We start from the raw sequence: 22,490 nt of genomic DNA, 5'->3' as shown, positions 1-22,490 counted from the left end.
GCCCATGTTGTGAGCTCAGGCTTTAGTGAGCATAGTGGACATGCAGGGCTGCCCTTACTGCAGAAACCAGGCTGGCTGCTGCTGCTGGGGGCAGCAGGGGGTGGGGGATACAGAGCTGACTCTAGAGGTCGTTCACATCCAATGGGGTACAAGCAGAGGCAGTCCCAGATTTTGGGGTTTAAGGCACATGTCTCCAACTTTGGAACTTCAGCAGAGTGGCACAGTGATAACCCGAATGCCGGGTGTCCTCTGCAGTCCAGGACTGGACCTGGGACAAGACAGTTGGTTGAGCCAGCCAGCCACCATGCCCTTCCTTCATCTGTTCCCTGCATTTCCAGGCTGTTCTGTGAATGTGTTAATAGCTGGGTGACCTGTTGAGCATGGGTACATAAGCTGCAGAGCTCCTTGTGGCAGAAGCTGTGCCTGGAGGTGGCCTGGAGTCCCGGCTCTCTGCATCCCCGTACCTTCTTGATCCTGCCTGAGGGCTGCAGTGATCCCAGCATCCATGACAAGCAACTCAGGACTGCCTGCAAGTCCAGTCCAAGGAATGGGCAGTGTAGACACACACATGAACACGTGTGCACAATGAGGGACAGTAAACTGAGAAAATGCCGCCATCAGATTGGCCTGTGGGCATTTTTTGATTGATGAGTGATATGTGAGGGCTAATGATCCTGGGTGCCATTAGAAAGCAGGCTAAGCAAACCCAAGCCCACACACAGCGACCCTACATGGCTTCTGCTTGAGTCCTGCCTCTGGGTTCCTGGCAGTGATGGGAGTATGGCCTGAGAGGACCAAGCTGAGCTGCTTTCACAGCAAGAGACCCTAAGACACAGTTTTCTTAAATTAGAAACTGAAAACCCTTCTGGGCTCTAAAGCATTAACATTGGAACACAGGGATCCCCAATGGACAGAGCTATGCCCCCCAAAAACCCAAGTGATCCAGGTTCCTCAGGTGCTCTGCATCCCCCCACGAAACACAGGGTGGGGACTATTCCCAAGTTCTTTATTGGAAGCTGCCTTCAGAGTGGGGTCCCCACTGCGGTCGCGTCTGCGGAACCCTGGTCTTGCCCACCCCATAATGCTGGGGCAGGTGGCATCTGCTACTTGCTGTGTTGTTTTACATACTCCCAGCCCTCCTTGGAGTATTCTTGGGCCTTGCTGGGGGCCACGGACAAAGCTGCCATGACAGAGATGATGCCTGCAGGGACAATGCATGGGTGCCAATGAGACCCCATCTTGCCAGAACCACTCTCAGCCAGCCCCCGAAGAAGCCCAAGGGTGGGAACTGGGGCAGGGTTGAGGGGGGCCACAGCTTGCCTACTGTTTTACAGACTTTCATTCCTCTGTGTAGCCCTGGAACTCAAACTCTTCCTGCCTCGACCTCCAGATGCTGGGGTCACAGGCATGGACCACCATGCCCAGTGCTTCTACTTAGCTCCACAAGTGACACAGGCACGCAGGGAGGAAGGGAGAGGAACAGCGAGGCAAACAGGGCGGGATAGGCTGGCATGCCCAGGCATCCCCCAAGCAGAGGCACGGGGGGCCTACCTGAGTTCCAGGAGTCACGGAAGTTCGGGAAGGTAATCTTTGGAGGGGCTGGGAGCTGGGGAGAAAGAGGAGCACGGGGCTGGTGGGGAAAGGTCACACCTTACCACCCAGACCAGAATGGGCCAGTCAAGCCCCCTCCTCTCTCCCAGACAGGGTACCTGTGGCATCTCCAACCCCGTCTGCTGGCACACATACTGGCTGAGCTGGTACATCGCTGGTGGCACCACCTCCTCGGCCTTTCTTAGAGCAGCCTCGCTCTTGTCACTGGGCCCCAGCAGCTCCTGGTCATAAACGAGGTAGACTGCTCCCCCAGCCACGCTTCCCTTGATAAGGAACCTGCGGGGAGACGGGAAGGGACTGGAGCTGGGGGGCAGCGTCTCCGGGGACCTCACCAGTTCACCAGGTGACACCCTGGGAGCCAGGGGGCAAGGGTCATCTAAGTGGTAAACCGCGTCTTAAAGGAAGGGATAGTGGGTCGTTCGAAACCCTGCCGAGAGCAAAGCCTTCCATGTCACTCAGACTCCGGAGAGGGGTGAAGGGCAAGCTTTCCCCGCATCCCCATGGCGCGGAAGGGAAAACCTAAGCTGCAGGTGACGAGGCTGGCTGAGAGGTAGGGAAGGAGAGATCCAGTTAGCTTTGCCAGTAAGCCCGGTTCCCTACGTTGGCCGTGAGGAGAGGTCTACACACAGCCGGAAGTAAGCATTCGCAGGACACCAAGCTGCAAGGCACAGATGCCTATAGCACGGAACTTTCTCGAAGGCTCAGGACCCAACCCGAGTCTCCACGCACCTCATTAGCGACCATACTCGAGCCACCATAGTCGATCTCTCGCTTCACTCCCCGCGCAAGGACACGCAATTCGCCCGCCGCTTCCGGTGGGCGGTGTTGCAGAGGTTCCTGGGAAATGTAGTCGTCGGGAGCCGCAAAGGACTCCGGGAACTACAATAGGTTTAGACTCAGTATATCCAGGACCGTGGTTGCCGCAATGCTTTCTGGGAAATGTAGTCGGGAGAAAAAACCAAAACCAGAGCTGGTCTAGACCGCGAAGCCTCTTGGGAAATGTAGTTTGGAGGGTCGATGGAAGGAGCCCTCAAAGGATGCTTATGGGATCCTCGCGCCTGCGCGAAGGATTGAGTATCCCTGAGGTCTAGTGAGCCTAGGAGGCAGTTACTACGGCAACGCGAGGGCGGGATTGTTCCGGAAGGCTTGTCTTTCATCACGTCTCGGGGTGTGGCTTTCATCTAGTGGGCTAGGCAGAGCCTGGCTGGTAGGAATCTGGCCAAGGTTTTTGCCAGGGACTCCTATCCCCATATGCCAGGAAGCTCGGGGTCACATGACACGGGGTTGGCAGTGTGTGTGGTCCCGGGTCAGGTGTAGGGAGCAAAGAAAGAGGTAACAAAGACGATGATCATATAGACCCCTGTTCCGCTGCAAGGTGGGGATAAGTGGTTGCCGAAGGCCGGAACAGGGGACTGACAAACTTTATCCTTTTATCCAGCATGGAACTCGAGAACCCAGAGATCATGGGGCACAGACTTCTTAGCGGGTCCGAATGCTAGCTACATGCCTGCATTCACTGTGCTGCTGCAGGCACAGGCCCAGCCACCGTCCATCTCTATGTCTACCCACATACCCTTTCATCCACGTATACACACACCTACCTATCCACGCGTCCACCATCCATCCATCCATCCACGCACCCATCCATCCACCCACCCGCTCACCTTTCTTTAATCAGAACCCGGAGTTTCACAGGCTCACACTGGGAGTGGGAAGTGGGCATATGAGGGAGATTCATGAACTTCACAACCCAGTACTTCTCCCTTTGCTATTTCAGCCTTTTGGGTTTGGGAAACTTCCTCTCTTGTCTTCAGACTTAGATAGAAATTCCAAGGTAAAAAAGACCTGTGTCACCAGGCAATGGGAGCACACGACTTTAATCCCAGTACTCTGGAGGCAGAGGCAGGCAGATATCTGTGAATTTGAGGCCAGCCTGGTCTACAAAGTGAGCTCCAGGACAGCCAGGGCTACACAGAGACACCTATCTCAAAAAAACAAAAATAAAAATAAAAAATTCATCTTTGGACCTAAGATTTCAAACAATTAAATTATATTAGGGAAAAGCGTTCCAAGCAGAGAATGGAGATAGGTCAGACTGAGCAGGGAGGGCTGGTCCCTGGAGGACCTTGGGCAAGTCACCTCTGTACCGGTTTCTCCCCTGGCTAAGTGTCCACAGGAACGTACCTGCATTGTGTTATGGTGTGATTCTTGCTCAGAATCCCACACGGAAGTCAGGAACAGCAAGGGTGCACCCACAGAAGTAGGGGACACCGGGGGGGGGCATCATGAGCACCCTGAAGGTTTCTACTGTCCTTCCTCAGAACTGAAGCTTGCCTCTTGGACTCTAGGCCCGGCCCGGCCCCTGCCCACTTTGGCCCCTCCTCCTGGCTGCTGCTCATTTCCCCAGCCCTCCTGCGCCTGTGTTCTAGGTCCGCTTCTCCCCACCTTTGGGAGCCGCGATGCTCGACTCAAGCCCGCTGTTCCCAGGTCAGACGCTCTGAGTACCCAAGCTTCAGCTGACGACCACGCCTTCCCGCCTTGACTTCGCCCAAGCTCTGCCCCTCTTGCTGGCCCCTCCTACTCCAGCCCGAGACCTGCCCTACAGACAAGCTTTGCCCGCTGCATGCCCCAGGGTTAGCACAGTCAGCTGCGCAGCAGAGCTTCCAGGTGGAGGAGGTTAGTTCCTCCCAGTCATTGTACCAGAGAGCGTGCCCACGGCCTCGCCACTCAGCTGTGGACACTCATACCTGTGACACCTCCCAGGGACCACTCAGCCGTCCACTGGGGACCAGCAGGGCTGGACCAGGCCCTGCATTGTAATCAGTTTGACTCTGTGGTTCAAATTCCTCAGGCTTGCCGGGCGGTGGTGGCACACGCCTTTAATCCCAGCACTCGGGAGGCAGAGGCAGGCGGATCTCTGTGAGTTCGAGGCCAGCCTGGTCTACAGAGTGAGTTCCAGGACAGCCTCCAAAGCCACAGAGAAACCTTGTCTCGAAAAACCAAAAAAAAAAAAAAAAAAGAAAAGAAAAACAATACCTGTCGCAAAAAACAAATTCCTCAGGCTGGCAAGCGTGGAGTGTTGGAGCTTGAGCCAATAGAGGAGGCCCAGGATACCCCTCGCCTACCAGAGCGTTTGGTCCTTATAAAATGGGTGCGGTGCACATCTGTCATTAACAGGGAGGTCAGGCTGGGCTCCGAGAGACCGTCCATCAAAACAAAAAGCAGGGGGTGCGGGGGGAACGAGTGACTCTAAACCATTTGGCAACCCTCCTTACCCATGCTGTTACAACCCAAGGCTGGCACGGGACTCCGAACTCCTTCCATGAAACCCAGATCTCAGTTCCGGGGGATCTGGGTTCGATTCTGGAGCCCTCGTGGGCGAAGCTAGCAGAGATCCGTCAACTGACCTGAGATGGGTCAGGCTTTTACCAACCCCTAAATAAATGTTTTGCTTGTGTTTGAAATGACAGCAGTTCTGGGGGCTGGCTCAGCACTGGCTATGTAACAGAGGACTGTCGCCCATGTGGAGCACAGACACACATGCACACAAAACACCTATATTTTTTTGCCTGTTTTTTTTTTCAAGACAGTGTTTCTGTGTAGCCTTGGTTATCCTGGAACTCTCTTTGTAAACCAGATTGAACTCGCAGAGATCCTCCTGCCTCTGCCTCCCGAGAGCTGGGATTAAAGGCGTGTGCCACCACCACCTGTTCTTATTTATTTTTTAAAGTTAGATTTACTCATTTTATTTTATGTGTTTCATCGGCAGATATGTCTGTGTATCACGTGCGTGTCTGTGTGCTGCCCACAGACGCCAAAAGACGGCATCAGTTCTGTACCCCACTTTTTGATTGGATCCTTTTGTGTTCTGAAGACTTGCTTGAGTTCTTTGTAGATTTTGAAGATCAGCCCTCTGTCACATGTGGGGTTGGTGAAAATCTTTTCCCATTCTGTGGGCTGTATTTTTGTCTTGTTGACTGTGTCCTTTACTTTGCAGAAGCTTCTCAGTTTCAGGAGGTCCCATTTAATAATTGTCAATCTCAGTCTCTGTGCTGCTGGAGTTATGTCAGTGTGGCTGGATTTATGTTGAAGTCTTTGATCCATTTGGACTTAAGTTTTGTGCATGCAATAGACATGGATCTATCTGCAGTCTTCTACATGTCAGCCTCCAGGTATGCCAGCACCATTTGTTGAAGATAGACAATTCTCAATAGAAGATTCTAAAATGGCTGAGAGACACTTGAGAAAGTGCTCAACATTCTTAGCCATCAGGGAAATCTAAATCAAAACAACTCTGAGATACCATCTCACTCCCGTCAGAATGGCTAAAATCAAAAACACCAATGACAGTTTATGCTGGAGAGGATGTGGAGAAAGGGGAACACTCCTCCACTGCTGGTGGGAGTGCCAACTCGTACAGCCACTTTGGAGATCGGTATGGAGATTCCTCAGCAAAATGGAAATCAGCCTACCACAAGATCTAGCAATTCCACTCTTGGGCATGTACCAAAAAGATGTACACTCATACAACAAGGACGTCTGTTCCACTACGTTCATAGCAGCATTATTTGTTATAGCCAGAACCTGGAAGAAACCTAGATGTCCCTCAAGTGAACAGTGGATAGAGAAAATGTGGTACATTTACTCAGCAGAAAAAAAATAGAATCTAGAAATTTGCAGGCAAATACATGGCATTAGAAGAAACCATCCTAGCCGGGCGTTAGTGGCACACGCCTTTAATCCCAGCACTCCGGAGGCAGAGGCAGGTGAATCTCTGTAAGTTCAAGGCCAGCCTGGTCTACAGAGCGAGTTCCAGGACAGTCCCCAAAACAATAGAGAAACCCTGTCTCGAAGAACCAAAAAAAAAAAAAAAAAAAAGAGGAGTGATGAGCATAGGAATCAAGACCAGGCTGGCGGAAACCCATAGCGGCAGGTGACGTGAACAAGAGGGAATGCATGGACCCCAGACTGAGACCAACATGGGACTAATCCAGGCCCCCACCCCCAACCTAGGTATCAGAGAAGAGGCCTCGGCAATGTATGGGACTTTGAAGAGTGTTTGCATTTCGGGCAGATCAGGATGGAACAGGAGTGGGTCAGGTATTCTGGCACTTGGGAGTCACAGAATACTGAGTGTTACACAGCTCAGGGGGAAAGGTATCCTGGAGCTCGGGAGCCAAGGACCACCACAGATTGTAGTAAGCATAGCTGCATACAGCCCAGCCTCAGGGAAAGGCTTCCCCAGTGTATCTGCTCTGCTCTGGCAGGAGAGGGTCTTCCAGCTGGGGATGTTTGCCCAGTGTAGCAGTTTTGCTCAGCAGGAGTCTTCTCCAGCGAAGTTGCTACAGTTCAGCTCTGCTCCTGGAGAGCAGGGAGCGGAGAGTGGAGCTCTGCCAAGGGAAGGTTTCCCTGGCAAAAGTGTTATTGCCCTGCTATCTCTGCTGCAAAGGAAGATCTTCACCCAAAGCTCATCTGAAGAGGTTATTAGAAGGAAGCAACTGGACCAGCCAAGCTGAAAATACACAGGGTTTATATAGGGATTCTTGGGGGGGGGGCTTTTCCAGGGTGGGGATTGGCCCGATTTCAGTGCTGAGCTCAGATTGGCTAGAGCCCTGCTCGAGGATTGGTTAGTTTTCTGCGCAGGATTAGGGTCAGATTTGGCTCTGGTTTCAGGGCCAAAGTGTGTTTCTTTCCCTGGTCCTTTTTAACCTTTTGGCTCCAATTTTAGGGCCAGAGTGCATTTCTTTCACTGACTCAGATTCCAGTGACAAACTGTGTTCCTTTGGCACTGGTTTCAGGGTCAGGGTGTATTTCTTTGGTTCTGGTTACAGGGCCAAAGTGTGTTTCTTTGGGTCTGCTCAGGGTATGTTTCTTTGACTGGTCCCTTTTCCCTACAAAGAGTAGATCAGTATTTATCCCTGGCATACAAATGGGCTCTGAGAGCCCATTCCACATGAAGGGATGCTCTCTCAGCCTGGGCACATGGGGGAGGAACCAGGCCCTGCCCCGGATGAAATGACAGACTTTGGAGATCCCTCATGGAGGGTCTCACACTCCCTGGGGAGCAGAAGGGAGATGGAGTGGGATGGGGGGGGGGTTGGAAGGAATGGGGGTAGGGAGGAGGGGAGGGACAGGGAACTGAGAATGACATGTGTAAAAAGTTAAATAAAATATTTTTTTTTAAAAAGAGGGCATCAGATGCCCTGGGAGTGGAGATCAGATGTCCCAGATCTGCCATTGTGGATGCTTAGGATTGGACCCAGGTCCTTTGGAGTAAATTCAGTGCCTTAAACCTTGGTGCTGTCTCTCTAGCCTGATAACAAGAACTTTAAAAAGCGTTTTTGCGCCGGGCGGTGGTAGTGCACGCCTTTAATCCCAGTACTCGGGAGGCAGAGGCAGGCAGATCTCTGTGAGTTCAAGGCCTGGCTGGACCGATAGCCTCCAAAACAATACAGAGAAACCCTGTCTCGTAAAACCAAAAAAAAAAAAAAAAGCGTTTTTGCTGTCAGAGAAACTTGCTTCAACAGCCTGGAACTCATAACCTAAGGGAAGACCCAAGCTCACAGCCATGCCCACCCGCCCAGCTCATTACGAGCTGGTTGAACCGGTCGTGCATATTCATAGGTGCCGCGCAGCCTCCCGCCACTAGAGGGAGTCCGCGGCGCGCCTGCCTCTCTGGCCGCAGCGGCCAACAAGCGGCAGATATCCCAGGGTTCCGCGCGGCGCCGTCCTTCCTGTCGCGGCCGCCATCGGAGAGGAGCAGGTAAGTGGAGCTCGTCCGGGCGGCATCTGCCGCCATCGGGGCTCCGGGGCCCGCGGGGTGCGTCGGAGGGCGGGCGGACGGGCCGGTGTGCGGGCTCTCAGCCGCTGTCTCGTCCTCGCCGCCCGCAGCCATGGCCCTGCGCTACCCCATGGCCGTGGGCCTTAACAAGGGCCACAAGGTGACGAAGAACGTCAGCCAGCCGAGGCACAGCCGGCGGCGCGGGGTGAGTGCGGCGCTGCCGCGAGCGCGGGGACCCGGAGAGGCCGGGTGGCTGGGCGCGGGCGGGTAGGGGAGCGGGGCGCGGGGAGGGAAGGGAGCGGGGAGCGGGGAGCGGGGCGCGGAGGGGGCCGGGCCGGGGACCGGGCGGCCCCGGCAACGCTGGCCCCGCGTCCCCGCAGCGCCTCACGAAGCACACCAAGTTCGTGCGGGACATGATCCGGGAGGTGTGCGGCTTCGCGCCCTACGAGCGGCGCGCCATGGAGCTGCTCAAGGTGTCCAAGGACAAGCGCGCGCTCAAGTTCATCAAGAAGCGGGTAGGCAGCGAGCTCGGCGGGCGGGCGGGCGTGCGTGCGGGGGCGGCGGGGCGGGCTGGCGGCCGGGCCCCGGTGACGCCGTGACTCCGCACAGGTGGGCACGCACATCCGCGCCAAGAGGAAGCGGGAGGAGCTGAGCAACGTGCTGGCGGCCATGCGGAAGGCGGCGGCCAAGAAGGACTGATCCCCGTTTCCCAATAAACGTTGTTCGGGCAGACGTGCGTGCGTGTGTCTGTGTGCCGCGTTCGCCGGTGACTCAGGGAGGGACTCGGGCGGCTGCGATCGACTGTTTATTATTCATGATTCTCCACTGCTCGTGGCTGCGCCACGCCATGATTACTCAGGGACCACCCGCCCCGGTCACCGCTCCACCGCCAGCACCTCGCGCTGCTCGTGCGGGGGGAAGGCGATGCGGAAGATGTCGCGGTAGTGCTCCACGAAGTGGACCTCCAGGCCCTCCGTGATGAAGGGCGCCAGGTCCGAAAAGTCCTTTCTGTTCTCGGCCGGCAGGACGATGCAGGTCACGCCGGCTCTCTTGGCCTGTGGGGACAAGGCGGTCAGGAGCCCCGGCCTCGGCACCCTGCGTTGCCAGGACAGGCAGCAGGCACTCACCGCGATGGTTTTCTCTTTGATGCCCCCCACGGGCAGCACTTTGCCGGTGAGGGAGACCTCCCCCGTCATGGCCAGGTTCTGCAGCACGGGCTGCCCCAGAGCCAGGGACAGCAGCGCTGTCACGATGGTGCAGCCCGCACTGGGGCCGTCTTTGGGGGTCGCGCCCTGCAAACAGAGGGAGAGGCCGGCGGTGAGCCCGCGTGGCGGGACAGGCTTGAGGGGCAGCCGGGTGGGCTCCTACCTCAGGCACGTGCAAATGGATGTGGGAGGTGACCAGGAAGTCGTTGTCGGGGTCCTGCTCCATCAGGAAGGCCCGCGCGAAGGTGTAGGCGATGCGAGCGCTCTCCTTCATCACATCCCCCAGCTGCCCCGTTACCTCCAGGCTGCCCTCCTTGTCGTCCCTGCCGCCCCGAAGCAGGGGCCGCCTTAGAGATGTCTCCACGAACAACGTGGAGCCGCCTGGAAGACAAAGGTGGCCTTTCTTCCTGCTCCTGGCAGCCCGCACACGGGGGGGGTGTGCTGCATGGGGTGGGTGCTCACCCATAGCAGTCCAGGCCAAGCCCATGACCACGCCAGCAGGTGTGACATCGTACATGCGCTCCACAGTAAACACTGGCTTCCCCACGAAGTCCTGTAGGTTCTCCGGTGTCACCTGCACAGTGTCTGACTCCCCACTCACGATCTTGTAGGCGGCTTTGCGCAGCACCTGCAGACGGGAGGGTGTGGGTGGGCCTGGGCGGGACGGGGCCTTGCTGTGGGTGCCCGCGGTGCAGCCTTACCTTCTCCACCTGCTTCTGCAGGTTTCGCACCCCGCTCTCCCTGCAGTACTGCTTGATGAGCAGAGTGAGCACTGCTGCAGACAGCTGCGCCTTGCTCTCGTCCAGACCACACAGGGCGCGGGCCTGTGGCACCAGGTACCGCTGTGGGGAGCATCCATCTGTCAGCAGTGCCCACTGCCCCCACCCACTATACCGGTGGGGCATCCTGGGGTCCCACGCTGTTCCTCCCTAGCCTTCAGACACCACCTCAGCCCTTCCTCTCAAGCAGGGATGTGCAGGCCGGCCAGTGCCACAAGCTGTGACAGCTCCGGAGGGGGGATCACAGCCCTGTCCTGAGGGCCACAGGCCCCAAATGTGGCCTGAGACCTCTGCCCAGCACCCGTCGGCAGGCTTAGGGCTAATGTGGGGACCGGGTCTGGCCCTGTGCCCTCCACACACCTCCGCGATGGCCAGCTTCTCCTGTGCTACATAACCCGACACATTGATCATCTCCATGCGGTCCCTCAGCGGCTCTGGGATGGTGTCGGTGACATTGGCCGTGCAGATGAACAGTACCTGGGTGACAAGGGGGCACGGTGCTGGAGGCTGGGTGCACCCTCTCACAAAGCCGCGGCAGCAGGACACGGTACCCGCCAGCTCACCTTGGACAGGTCGACTGGCACATCTAGGTAGTGGTCCAGGAAGTTAGCGTTCTGCTCAGGGTCCAACAGCTCCAGCAGAGCAGACGATGGGTCCCCTTGGTAGCCTCGGCCAATCTTGTCCACCTGGGTGAGGAAGGCAGCTACCATGGGACCATGCCTGACTCCCATACCACATGCTAGGCTTAGGTGGGGGTCTTAGACCACTGCCTGACCCTCCTATCCCGAGGCTCCCCCACCTCATCGATCAGCACCAGCGGGTTCTCTGTCTTGGTCTTTTTCAGACACTGGATGATCTTCCCAGGCATGGCCCCCACGTAGGTACGCCTGTGGGGAGGCAACACTCAGTGTGGGTGGGCATGCTGAGCAGAGAGAGAGGCCCACTTGGAGGCAGCCTCACACGGTCACCCCAGTGACCAGCCAGCATCGTCACAACCTGTAGTCATGCTCAGCCCACTCCCGTCTTAAGACAGGGCGGCGATAAACAAGGACCCCAGCCGGCTCAGGATGGCGAGGGTGCCACTGTAGGGCGTGAGCAGAGGCTGGTGAGTGGGAGGAGCAGCAGCCAGGCCCCTGTGGCAGGGAATGGATAAGACCCTGAGGGGTGGAGCCGTGGTGGCCACAAGGGAGGGCTTTGCTACAATGACAAGGTCCTTTTTGCCAGGGGAGGGTCTCATGTAGCCCAGGCTGGCTTAGAGCTGCAGAGTTCATCAGCTTGGTCTCGGTGCTTAACTCAAAGCCTGCCAGGCTCCGGCTCTCCTGTAACTGCCTCCCCGCACATCAGGGGGTCCCACACAGGATGCACATTGAGGTGCAGTTCAGGTATGGTGGCAGATCTCTCAATTGAAGAGCAACCTGGTATACATAAGGGTTCCAGGACAGCTAAGGCTACATAGCAAGACCATCACAAAAAACGAAGTCCAGGCCAACAACCCTCCTGCCTCTGTGGATCTGTGTTCACCCTGCTCAGTACAAACCTCCATCTTCCCACAGGGAGCAGGAGCCTGAGTCATGCTGCCTCCTTGCCCAGTCAGATGGGTGCCGCGCCTGGCCTACCTACCTGTGCCCCTTGATTTCAGCCACATCTGTCATGCCGCCAACACTGAAACGGAAGTATTCCCGGCCAAGGGCACGGGCAATGGAGCGCGCGATGCTGGTCTTGCCCACCCCTGGTGGGCCATGGAAGCAGAGGATCTTGCCCTGGGTGGAGCCTCGGAGCTGGCTGACAGCTATGAACTCCTGTAGAAGCAAAGGAGGCTCAGTGCTCCTGAGGGCACAGGCCTCCAGGGCCCTCACCCAGAGTTGTGAGGAGTCCCTTCTTGTCCCAAAGGTCTGGGCTGACAGGCTGTAGTCAGAGGTGTCAGTCTGACCACAGCACACTTTATCACGACAGTCCCCGCCCCTGCACACCAGGCTTCTGGTGACACCTGAGCCCCAGTTGGGTAGCTGGCTGCTTCTCCAATGGCAGGATGTAAGGGCAAAAATGAAGCCGTCTGCCCTTGGCAGTGGTAGTGTATGTGCCGTGGGCCTTACCAGAACACGCTTCTTCACGTCCTCCATGCCATAGTGGTCCTCCTCCAGCACAGCCTGGGCCCTAGTCAAGTCAAGGTTCTCATCGCTGTGCCGGCCCCACGGGATGGATGTCAGCCAGTCCAGGTAGTTGCGGGTGACACTGCAGAGACGAAGCCCCGTGAGCAGATGCCCACAGGGACATGGGAAGCATGAGGTCCTGTCCACTCACAAGAACGGTACATGACAACTGAATGACACCAGGGATGAGCATGGCTCAGAGAAGCCAAGGTCAGGCTTGCTGCAGGCCAAGGACTACCATGGCGAGTCCCTGACGCAGGCACCTTAGCAGCCGCCCTGGCACAGAGACCTTTAGGAAGAGCTTGTCACTGAGGGAGGCTAGGCCGCACAGCATGGCCTGCTCAGTGGTACAGAGGGAAGGCTGTACTTCAGGGACACAGCATCCTCAGGCCAGGGTTCAGCTTAGGCTGACACAGAAGCCAGCATGGGGTGCTTGAATGGATTAAACTAAGGAAATTGACAGGAATAGCCTGAATCATCTGGGGACCAATGTCACCAAGGTCCTCTAAGCAGGAGGAAGGCAATGCCCAGAACCTGGCAGAAAATAGTCTAGACATGGACCAGCAGCGCTGGGCTTCTGTGCTCGGACTCACTGGCCCACCACATGCTTGCTTCCTGGGCCACTGCAGGCAGCACCAGAGGCAGAGACAGGGCAGCCAGCATCCCCACAGACACTTATCTCAGGCCTGGCCCCAGAGGCCTTCTGGATTCCCGGCAGCCTACACAGGGACATGGCGACCCCAGGGTCTTGGGAGAGACCACACACGGTGGTCAGGGGCATGGTGTGGAAACTCACTTGAACTCAGAGGAGTGGTTGTCTAGCAGGGCGAGCTTGCTCAGCTCCTCATCCACCACATCCATTACATGCTTGGGGACCACAAGCTCCCTCAGGCGCTCCCGGAACTTCTCCTCGATGGCGTCTTTGTCATCCTTCTCCAGCCCCAGCTCCTTCTTGATGATCTTCAGCTGCTCCTGCAGCAGGTACTTCCTGTGCGTCTGCTTGATCTTCTCCTCCACCTGTGCAGGCAGCGCTCAAGCAAGGCAGTGCAGCCCAGGGCCCGCCCTCCACAGACCCCATGGCTTCCTACGGCTCCTGCACTGGACTCCCACAGGGCACCTGACGTGGGATTGCTGTCTGGATGGACTTCGGCTGTAATGGCCAAACAAACATACCCAACTACACTAACCAAACCACACAAATAAACTGTGTTGTTTTTGGTTTTGAGGAAAGTTTTGTAGCCCAGGCTAATCTTAAACTCCCTATACAACTAAGGCTGGCCCTGAAGTCCTGACCTCCTGCCTCCATCTTGCATGGCTTATGCTATGTTCACTGAGTTGTAGCCCAGCCTCCAGGAGGGGAAACTTTGTTAGTAAATAAAATAAAAGACAGCACATGCCTAATGTCCCAGCACACTGGAGACTGAGACAAGGGGACTGTGCAAGTGGAAGGCTCTGAGCCAGCCTGTTTCAGAGAGAACCCCTACATCAAAAAGTTAGCACTAGGATGCATCCCTTCAGCGCCCCTGCCCATCACCTCTCGGCCCAGGCGTTGCTGAAGCTTGCTCAACTCAAACTCCTTCTTCAAGAGTGACAGGGCCTTGTAGAGCCGCTTAAGGATCTGCAAACAACAGGGGACAGAGCAGTTGTCAGGGCCCAGGGGCCCCACAGCCACAGCACTGCTGGCATGGGGACAAGCACCACATGGAGTCCCAGCCCTGGGGTGAGCCTGCTCGGAACCGTTCCTCTGCCTGGATACTGAGACAGCGGGGACAGTGGCAGGGCAGGGGCACACTCACATTGGTCTCTTCCAGCACATCCTGCAGCTCATGGGACTCAGCCCCCGTGAGCGCAGCGCCCATGTCACTCAGGTAGATGGGGTTGTCCACCACCCGCTGGCCTGCCTGCATCATCTGCAGCACTGACTCTCTGCAGGGACAGAGTGGCCATGCCTTAGAGTCCTCCCCGACTACACCCAGCCTGGCTTCAGTGATAGCCAGCTTTGCCTGTGGGCTGCAGAGGGGCAGTCCCCACCCTGCCCACCCTCAGACACGGACCTGTACAGAGGGTTTAGGGCGATGATATCCCGGATGGTCTTCACAATCTCCGCAGTCAGGGCCTGGCAAGTAGGGAGCACGGCAGTCACAAGATGGCAGAAGGGAGAAGGGGAGCCCCCAGGCGCACCCCCAGGACACAAGGTCAGCAGGAGTAAAGACTAAAACCAGGGCCAGTGAGATGAGATGGCTGAGAGCATAAAGGTGTTTGCTGCCAACCCTGACGCCCGAGTTCAACCTGTGGGCTCCACATGCAGAGAAGAACCAGCTAACCCTGGACTCCCAAGTCACCCTGACCTTCAGATGCACACCACGCAGACATCCACGCCACCTCACCCTTATGAGTAACATAAAAACAACGAAAACTGCAAAGTAAAACCAAGCCCCCCCCCCCCCAGCTTACTCTGCTGGCCTCCAACACTAGCCATCCTGCCTCAGCCTCACAAGTCCTGGGACCACAGACATACACCACCACAGCCAAGCAGGCCAATACTCCCAGGTGAATAACCTTTGTAGAGGAAACCAGAGGAAGGGAGCACCTGCCCTACACAGCTGTCTCTGCAGCCCGAGCCTTCTCTGAGAGTCATGAGGTCAGCCTGGGCCCACTCCACAGCAAAGGCCAACAGGAAGGCTGGCACCATGCTGCCAGCATGGGTCATTGCTCTAAGGTAGGGGAGAAGTGCTCCATTCAGCAGCACGATTCCCCCAGGCTGCTACAGTCTCACCAAATCCACAATCCCAGCGTCAGCCCAGAGGCCTCCTCTCACCACACAGCCCCAGCCCACGCAGATGTCATTAAGGGACTCTAGCATCCTTCCAGAGCTCAGCCCAGAGGCATCTTTCCCATCTCCAATCAACCACAACCAGTAAGGTCAGCCTGTGGACGTTCCCGTCTGGAGCAGCAACAGCACCGGACACATTCCAGGCTTTGGGTTAGCTTAGCTAACTGTCCTACTCATGCGGACCGTGAAGAAGGCAAGACAGCCTCGGCTTGGGGTCAGAATGGCGCAGCGTATTTCTTCCCTGCTTTGTGCAGACTCCTGAACTGTGAGGGAGTAACAAGTAGGTGCTCCACAGAATGCTGGAAGCCTGTGCATGCGGTCATGAGCTGGGGTGGCATGGGTTCAAATCCTGCCTTTTCTGTGAACAACAAAAGTCCAGCACTGCCAACCAGTACTCCTGTATATTGTGGTGATATGTTGCTTGTACAATAAAGTCTGTCTGAAGGTCAGAGGGTGGAGCTTGCCACTAGCTAACCATAGAGGTCTGTACAGATAGACAGGAAGTGAGATGGTTGGGCAGAGATACAGGTGGGAGGAAACAGGAACTCGCTCTTTTCTGCTGGGAAGCTGGTGAGGTAAAGGTGGCTTTGGCTTGCTCCTCCTCTCTGATCTCTCAGCATTTTCCTCTATCTGATTCTGGGTTTTTTTATTTAGACCACCTAAGAGCTCCATTTAGTCTGTGCAGGTCATTCCAGGTGACTGCTGTCAAGGCGCACAGGACAGCACAAGGCTTACCTTCACTTCCTCTGTGACTTGGAAGTCCTCGTGGGTCACATTCTCTACCTCCACCATGAGCACCTCTTTAGGGGTGTCAGTGGAGGCCTCAGGCACCGCCTGCAGCTGGGGCTTGGTGCCTGGCTCACCCTCTGCCTCCATCTTGCCTCGCTTCAGCTTCCTCCTAGACCTCTGCTTGTTCTCTGGCTCTGGCTCTGGCCCCTCGGGCTCCACGTCCAGCTGCCGGCTGATGTGAATCCTGCAACCGCAGACAGATGCAGTACAGAGATGTGTTCAGGGCCTGTGGCTCCAGGGTCTTCAAAAAAATGGGGGAGGACAACAGAGCAGAGCAAACTGGAAAGCATCACAAACACTGGGGCTCAGTCTCAAGACCCGGCTTCTTCTTTTGTTGTTTGTCTGTTTGAGACAGGGTTTCTCTGCGTAGCCTCAGCTGTCCTGGAACTCGATCTGTAGACCAGGCTGGCCTCAAACTCAGAGATTCGCCTGCCTCTGCCTCCCCAAGTGCACAAATTAAAGGCGTGCGCCACCAACACCCAGTGAGTTTACTCCTTACTGGTGGTATAAACAGCTTGGACCACTTGAGACCACTTGACAGAGCTCGTGCCCATAACTTCATAAAAAGCCACAATCATCCTGTGCATGCTGACAGGCACACCTCGCCTCACCGTGGCTGTGGCCCCGTACCTTCTGTGGCCTGTAACAATCATGCGCAGCTTGTCTCCAAGGTCCTGCATTTCATGGATCTGAGCAAATGTTCCTGTGTGGTAGATTTCATCCAGGCTTTCCACCACATCGGACTCATTGCTGCAGGAGAACACAAGGGCACACTGGCTGGGTGGCAGCACCTCACTAAGTCAAGCTCCAAAGCAGGGCCCATATAGGACCTTCCTGTTCTGTTACAGCTAGTGCCCACTCTGAGGCCAAGGATCTCATGTGAGAAACAGCAGATTTGTGGGTGGGTGAACCCAACGCCCCAACTGTCACGGGGGCTGAGTTCACTTTAGTGTTGAGAAAGGTCTCCCACAGGCTAGCTAAGTGCTCCCTGCTCAGCCACAGCCCAGGCCCTCACTGGGGGGCTCTAAAGCCAAGCCTTTGGCCTAGACTAAAATGACGGCAGTGTGCAGTCTCATGGAGAGGACTTACTTGTCGTCTCTCTTCAGAAAGACTCCGACATAGGGCTGTGCCAGGCGGACTTTCCTCCTCAGCAGCTCAACCAACTTCTTATTTTTAACCTGCAGGAGAATGACAAATGAGGCGGAGGAGGCTACAGCCAGTGCTGCTGGCAAAATGTTTACTGCAGAAGCCACAGGTTCATTAGTGTCACAGACCCGGAGTGACACCGAGGCAGGCCTGGAGTTTAAGGTGGCCCCTTCCAGCCTTGAGCACCACTTCCTAGTTATCCCGATCAGCTGCTTAGTGACTGGCTCCTCCCACCCCCTTAGCAGGTGTCAGTTACAACTGAAGGCAGCCAGGCATTGGTGGCGCTCGCCTTTAATCCCAGCACTTGGGAGGCTGAGGCAAGTGAATCTCTAAGTTTGAGGTCAGCATGGTTTACAGAGCTAGCTCCAGGGCAGAGAAACCGTTTCAAAAACCAAAGCAAACGCCGGGCGTTGGTGGCACATGCCTTTAATCCCAGCACTCAGGAGGCAGAGGCTGGCGGATCTCTGTGAGTTTGAGGCCAGCCGGGTCTACAGAGTGAGTTCCAGGACAGGGTCCAAAACAATACAGAGAAACCCTGTCTCAAAAAACAAACAAACCAGCCAAAGCAAACAAAAGAAAAAAGAAACCCACACCCAAAACAGTGGGGCTTGAGAGGTGGCTTGGTAGTTAAGAACGCTTATTTTTGTAGAGGACCTGAGTTCAATTTTCAGAACCCTCATAGTGGCTCACAATCATCCCTAACCTATGTTTCAGGGGATCTGACTCTCCTAAACTCTATGGGTACTGAGCAGAATACTCGTACACTTAAAATAGAAGTACATACACACACCCCTCCGAGGATGAATGTCACCTGTGCAGCTTCCCCAGTCACTCTGTAGTTTAGGATAAAATACATAGTTGACACTAACTTGAAACTCAAGATGATCCTCTTGCCTTAGCTTCCCAAGTGCAGCATTTACAGGACAAGCTGCCACACCCAGCTCGCCGGTTAAATTTCTGATACAGCAAGGCTGGGGAGGGTTGGTCCAGACACCCTTCACCTGTGTTTGGGGCTCTTCCTTGTCTGTCTGAGACAGGGTCTCATGCTGGAGTCCAGGTTGGCTTGAACTCATGACGATCCTAATCCTCCCTCCCACGTGCTGGGATTACAGTCTGCACCGCTCCCCATTTAGGTGGCTTTGCTGTTTGAGACAGGGTCTGTGGTATTTGAGAACGGCTCCACAGGCTCAGAGAACTGTTTAAGGATTGGAAGGTGTGCCCTTGTAGGAGGTGTGCCACTGGGGGTGGACTTTCATGTCCGGCTGTCTCTGCCTGGACTTATGGATCAGATGCAAGCTCTCAGCTGCTGTTCCAGTGCCATGCTTGCCTGCCGACACATTGCCCACCATGATGTTCCCAAACTAATGTATTAAAGTGTAAGCAAGCCCCCAACTAGATACTTTATTTTAAAAGTTGGTCATGGTGTCTCCTCACAGCAACAGAACAACTGCAACAGTGTCTCATATAGTGCAGCTAAGGATAGCCTTGAACCCCTTCCACCTTAAGACTAGGGCGACAGGTGTCTGACACTACATCCTGTGTGTGATGTTGGGGCCATTACCTCATGCATGCTAGATGAACACAGCACCCAGAGCCCCAGCCAGCAGCAGAGCCATCCCTGTAAGGGCAGCTGTAGACATGAAAGCTGAGGTTTGCTAACAGACCGTTCTTTGCTGGAAGCTGATGGCTGGGTCAGCATGTGTCCCCCTAACTTTGGTCATTTATGAGGTGATGCCAACAGAGATCCACAGGTCAGTGTTTCAAGGCCACACCCCGAATGGCAGACAGTAGAAGTGTCTCTTTGCCCTGCACCTGGAAGCCTAGAGGGTAAAAGGGGAATCCAGAACAAGCCTCCAGGGCAGTTCTGTAGTGTCAGAACCTTCCAGGCACTGTGAGTCTTACAAGTGTCACAGGTATCAGGAACTCCCTCCAAGCATCAAATAACAGAGGCTGGGGAGGCAGAGAGGCTGCAGGAACAGGCGCTCAAAGCCAACTTCAACTCTACAGCAAGTTTGTGATCAGTCTGCCTCAAACAAAACAAAATGGCCCTTACACATAGGCCTATGTATGACTTCCACAGCAGCTCCCTGACTCCAAGATAGGAGCTTCTATTATGTCCATTTGCCAGATGAGAAAAACCAAGGCCCTTGGTAGCAGCTTGAAGGTAGGTAACTGTGCCATGTCACCATACAGGCTTGGCTGGAAAGTGTGTGTGTCCTTCTACCAAATAGGCAATATGAATGAAGGCCTTGGAAACATGGGACAGAAGGGAGAGAGAGGAGTGGCCGCTGACTTTCCCCACATCTATGCTGTCATGCCTCTCTTGGCAGAGCTAGGATGGAGGGAGGTTGTGGGATGGACATGGAAGGCAATGACTCACTGTGTGACCTTGGTGCTAGGTTAACTGATAACCACTGGCCTCCCTGCACTCCGATTTCCAAGTTTAAAAAGGAAAAAAAAAATAAAACATAAAACGTTGGGGGGTAGGCAGCCGATTAGGAAATCCCCTACTTAAATGTCTCTGCTTTCCGCTGATTTCATCATCCTGATCTCTCTCTCCCTGACTCCTCATGGCTCATTAATCTGGAAGGATCAAATGAGATCAGCTTCCTGCACTGGAATTTTCCTCCGTTAGGTAAAAGGCTGTCCTGACTTTCATTCTTCTTAGGGGCAGACATGAGGTAGATGTCAGGGACACCGCTGAAACCCTGTCCTTTTCCTCTTCCTTTGGTATGCCACTCACGCCTCAGTCATTCCGACCTTCTCCTAGAACGCAAGCCGCAAAGGCTGAAACTTTTTTTTTTTTTTTTTTTTTGGTTTTTCGAGACAGGGTCTCTCTGTATTGCTTTGGAGGCTGTCCTGGAACTCGCTCTGTAGAACAGGCTGGCCTCGAACTCACAGAGATCCGCCTGCCTCTGCCTCCCGAGTGCTGGGATTAAAGGCGTGCGCCACCACCGCCCGGCAAGACTGAAACTTTGTATCCCCCAAATGTGCCTGACACAAAGTAATCAGGGGGAGTGGAAACTTCGACAGTCGCTAGCCCCGGCTACACGGGACCCCGATGCACAGGCTCCGCTAACGAGCACAGGACTGAACCAGGAGGGCTCAGAAGGCGTCACAAAACTTCCACCAGAGGCAGGGGAAACCACTGCGCCGAGCCGCTAGCCGGCCCGGGGCCGCTATCTGGGTGCCAAGGAGCCAGCGAGGCGGGGGCGGGCAGGACGGCGGTGCAGAAGGGGCTCGGGCACGAGCGCGCGGGGGAGCCCGGCCCGGGGGCTCCCGTTACCTCCACGATCTTGATAAAGCGCGGGAACACCGGGTTGCGGGTGATGGCGATGAGGGGCAGGTGCGGAAACACATCCGGGACGGTCATGGGCGCCAGGGCCGTGACCACCGGGCCGTCCCCGCCGCCCGCCGCGGCCCCGTCCTCCGCGCCGCCCTCGGAGGTCTCCTCGCCGCCGCCGCCGCCGCCGCGGCCGCCCGCGTCCCACAGCCCCCGCCACTGGCCCCCGCCCGCCGGGACGCGGGGGCCGCCGAGCGCCCAGGGGGCGGGGGCGGACGCGTCGCACAGCCGCCGGCCTCGGCGCGGCCACGACCCCGACGCGCTCGGGACGCGGCCTCCGGTGACCGCCAGCAGCGGCCGCCGCAGCACCCAGCACCGCGCGGCGGCCCACAGGCGCACGTAGCCCGCGCTCGCCGCCATGGAACAGCCATACTGGCGGCGCACCGCGACCACGTCATCTCTGCTCGACCCACGGATGCGCACGTGACGACGCGCGCGTGCTTCGGGACTGGGACGGGGCTTGGGAAGGTGGGCGTGGCCAGAGGGGGCGGGGGGGGGAGGCTGAACGCTCCCGGTTGCAAGGCCGGCGGGACGTGGAGGTGGGGGCGTGGCTCGAGGAAGGACACTCTAGAGGGCGGGTTTGGAGGAGGTGGACAGAAAGGGGAGACGAGTTGTTGTAGACGCTGGAGGAAAAATGACTGGGAGGGGACGGAAGTGACGTGTCGTCCGGCTAAACAAGGCTCCACGGAGAGGGCCTTGGAGGAACCGGAAGAGGGGGCGTGGCCGACGGCCAACTCAAAGGGCGGGGCTTTGAAAGGTGCTGGTGGGGGCGTGGCCACGGAGGAGGCTTGAGGGGCGGGGCTTGAAGAGGTGGCGTGGGATGAGGCGGGAGGTGGGCTCAAGGGGCGGGTCTCGAGACAGCGGGTGGGGCGGGGCTCAATGCGGTAGAGCGCGTGGGGCTTGTTGTGGGCGTGGTCGGAGCGCAAGGCTCCGGTGCGGGTCCTGGAGGAGGCGTGGTCCCTCCCTGTTCTAGCGGTCCCTCAGAACTGCGTTCCGTTTCCTAGTTTCTTAAGTTTTCCTTGCGTGAAGGAAAGCACGGCGCACCCCTGCTTTATAACTTTAGCCTTACTCGTGTCCGTCCCACCATCTTCACTCCACACTGGAGGAGGCGCCTGTGGAGGGCTTTTGCCTCCCTCTCTAACAGGCACCCGGCAGGCTTTGCACATGTGTGCGTGCTCGGTGTCGCCTGTGTGGACGGATCCGCACAAGGCCCTTAAGAAAACACTGACGTCTCAAGGGAGCGTCCCCCGCGGCCCAGTGCGCACGCTCAAACTCTGCAAAGCTGCTGGGGGATTTACGCGTGCCCAAAGCCCTGGTCCCACGCCCACCTGTCGGAATGCACTTTCGGAGCTGGGAGCCTGGGCGCTTTCAGGTTAAAGATGCTCTGCTTCCACATTGCAATGCTCACCCTCCCTTGCCCCCGAGTAGATCTGTTGGGGCTTTTTGAGGGACTCTGTTGTGCACATCCAAAAGGTTCCCGATGGCGGCCTTCATACCAGGTGCGCAGGGGCGGACTTGGGGGTGGGGCGTGAAGTGGCGTACCCTCAAGTTCTACGCGCATGCTCAGAGTCTTCCTCAAGCTCCCTGGCAGTTGGGGAGCGGTGTTAGCTGCTGACAGCCAGGCAGGCAAGATGCTGTTGCTGATGCTGGCAGCAGTGGCCGCTGTGGGCCGAGCTCAGCCGGTGTGCAGGTACAACTGCCTAACCGGAATGGGATGCAGCTAGGGGTGACTTGAGGCCTGCTCTGAAGTCCCATTGTAGGAATCAAACTTGACACATCCCTTCCCAGCACATCACTAAAACCTGGTGCTCGGTGTAAAACCAGGGCTTTGAGCATGTATAAAACCCAAGTTC

At 56.4% G+C, this 22,490-nt stretch overlaps 4 protein-coding genes across 7 annotated transcripts in view; 2 read left to right on the top strand and 2 right to left on the bottom strand.

The window, feature by feature from the left end:
- Positions 1–989: 989 nt before the first annotated feature.
- Micos13 (mitochondrial contact site and cristae organizing system subunit 13) lies at positions 990–2,688 on the bottom strand. Of its 2 annotated transcripts, none has more exons than XM_013126776.3 (4): positions 2,341–2,688; positions 1,710–1,887; positions 1,552–1,630; positions 990–1,201 (listed from the first exon to the last, which is right to left on the bottom strand). In XM_013126776.3, the coding sequence occupies exons 1-4, from the start codon at positions 2,367–2,369 to the stop codon at positions 1,104–1,106; spliced, it is 384 nt and encodes a 127-aa protein (XP_012982230.1). In that variant the 5' UTR covers positions 2,370–2,688; the 3' UTR covers positions 990–1,103. The 2 variants fall into 2 exon arrangements, with proteins under 2 accessions (XP_012982230.1, XP_005088178.1); XM_005088121.4 differs by having other exon boundaries at positions 1,552–1,606; positions 2,341–2,685.
- Positions 2,689–8,266: 5,578 nt separating this feature from the next.
- On the top strand, positions 8,267–9,122 carry Rpl36 (ribosomal protein L36). The gene is made up of 4 exons (XM_005081366.4): positions 8,267–8,374; positions 8,503–8,597; positions 8,773–8,907; positions 9,002–9,122. The coding sequence occupies exons 2-4, from the start codon at positions 8,505–8,507 to the stop codon at positions 9,089–9,091; spliced, it is 318 nt and encodes a 105-aa protein (XP_005081423.1). The 5' UTR covers positions 8,267–8,374; positions 8,503–8,504; the 3' UTR covers positions 9,092–9,122.
- A 62-nt stretch (positions 9,123–9,184) lies between these two features.
- Positions 9,185–21,035, bottom strand: Lonp1 (lon peptidase 1, mitochondrial). The gene is made up of 18 exons (XM_040737699.1): positions 20,581–21,035; positions 17,238–17,326; positions 16,779–16,898; positions 16,095–16,332; positions 14,581–14,642; positions 14,323–14,452; positions 14,061–14,144; positions 13,323–13,543; positions 12,470–12,608; positions 11,997–12,175; positions 11,176–11,263; positions 10,940–11,062; positions 10,737–10,853; positions 10,299–10,439; positions 10,060–10,225; positions 9,761–9,978; positions 9,520–9,684; positions 9,185–9,447 (listed from the first exon to the last, which is right to left on the bottom strand). Exons 1-18 carry the CDS (start codon positions 20,995–20,997, stop codon positions 9,268–9,270), a joined length of 2,877 nt encoding a protein of 958 aa, XP_040593633.1. The 5' UTR covers positions 20,998–21,035; the 3' UTR covers positions 9,185–9,267.
- A 957-nt stretch (positions 21,036–21,992) lies between these two features.
- Positions 21,993–22,490, top strand: part of Catsperd (cation channel sperm associated auxiliary subunit delta) — a 46,491-nt gene continuing 45,993 nt past the window's right edge. For 2 of the 3 annotated variants that reach the window (XM_040737701.1, XM_040737700.1), the window contains exon 1: positions 22,220–22,327. In XM_040737701.1, the coding sequence (XP_040593635.1) occupies positions 22,269–22,327 (59 nt within the window). In that variant the 5' untranslated portion in view covers positions 22,220–22,268. Of the gene's footprint in view, positions 22,137–22,219; positions 22,328–22,490 lie in introns of those variants that run through there. The other variant, XM_040737702.1, reaches the window with a different exon arrangement.

Source organism: Mesocricetus auratus, unplaced genomic scaffold (genome assembly GCF_017639785.1).
Source record: "Mesocricetus auratus isolate SY011 unplaced genomic scaffold, BCM_Maur_2.0 Super-Scaffold_100676, whole genome shotgun sequence".
NCBI classification, from domain to species: domain Eukaryota; kingdom Metazoa; phylum Chordata; class Mammalia; order Rodentia; family Cricetidae; genus Mesocricetus; species Mesocricetus auratus.
This window is presented reverse-complemented; position numbering and strand designations above follow the sequence as displayed.

Bases quoted from the DNA above. Each gene is read 5' to 3' on its own strand.
- Micos13 (XM_013126776.3), bottom strand. From the start codon at position 2,369: ATGGTGGCTCGAGTATGGTCGCTAATGAG. The intron at 1,888-2,340 runs GTGCGTGGAGAC...GTCTCCCCGCAG, and splicing joins CGAGTATGGTCGCTAATGAG to GTTCCTTATCAAGGGAAGCG. The intron at 1,202-1,551 runs GTAGGCCCCCCG...TTGTCCCTGCAG, and splicing joins CCGTGACTCCTGGAACTCAG to GCATCATCTCTGTCATGGCA.
- Rpl36 (XM_005081366.4), top strand. From the start codon at position 8,505: ATGGCCCTGCGCTACCCCATGGCCGTGGGCCTTAACAAGGGCCACAAG. The intron at 8,598-8,772 runs GTGAGTGCGGCG...GCGTCCCCGCAG, and splicing joins GGCACAGCCGGCGGCGCGGG to CGCCTCACGAAGCACACCAA. The intron at 8,908-9,001 runs GTAGGCAGCGAG...GACTCCGCACAG, and splicing joins TCAAGTTCATCAAGAAGCGG to GTGGGCACGCACATCCGCGC.
- Lonp1 (XM_040737699.1), bottom strand. From the start codon at position 20,997: ATGGCGGCGAGCGCGGGCTACGTGCGCCTGTGGGCCGCCGCGCGGTGC. The intron at 16,899-17,237 runs GTAAGTCCTCTC...GTTCTCCTGCAG, and splicing joins TTTCTGAAGAGAGACGACAA to CAATGAGTCCGATGTGGTGG. The intron at 12,609-13,322 runs GTGAGTTTCCAC...TCGTCTCTGCAG, and splicing joins AACCACTCCTCTGAGTTCAA to TGTCACCCGCAACTACCTGG.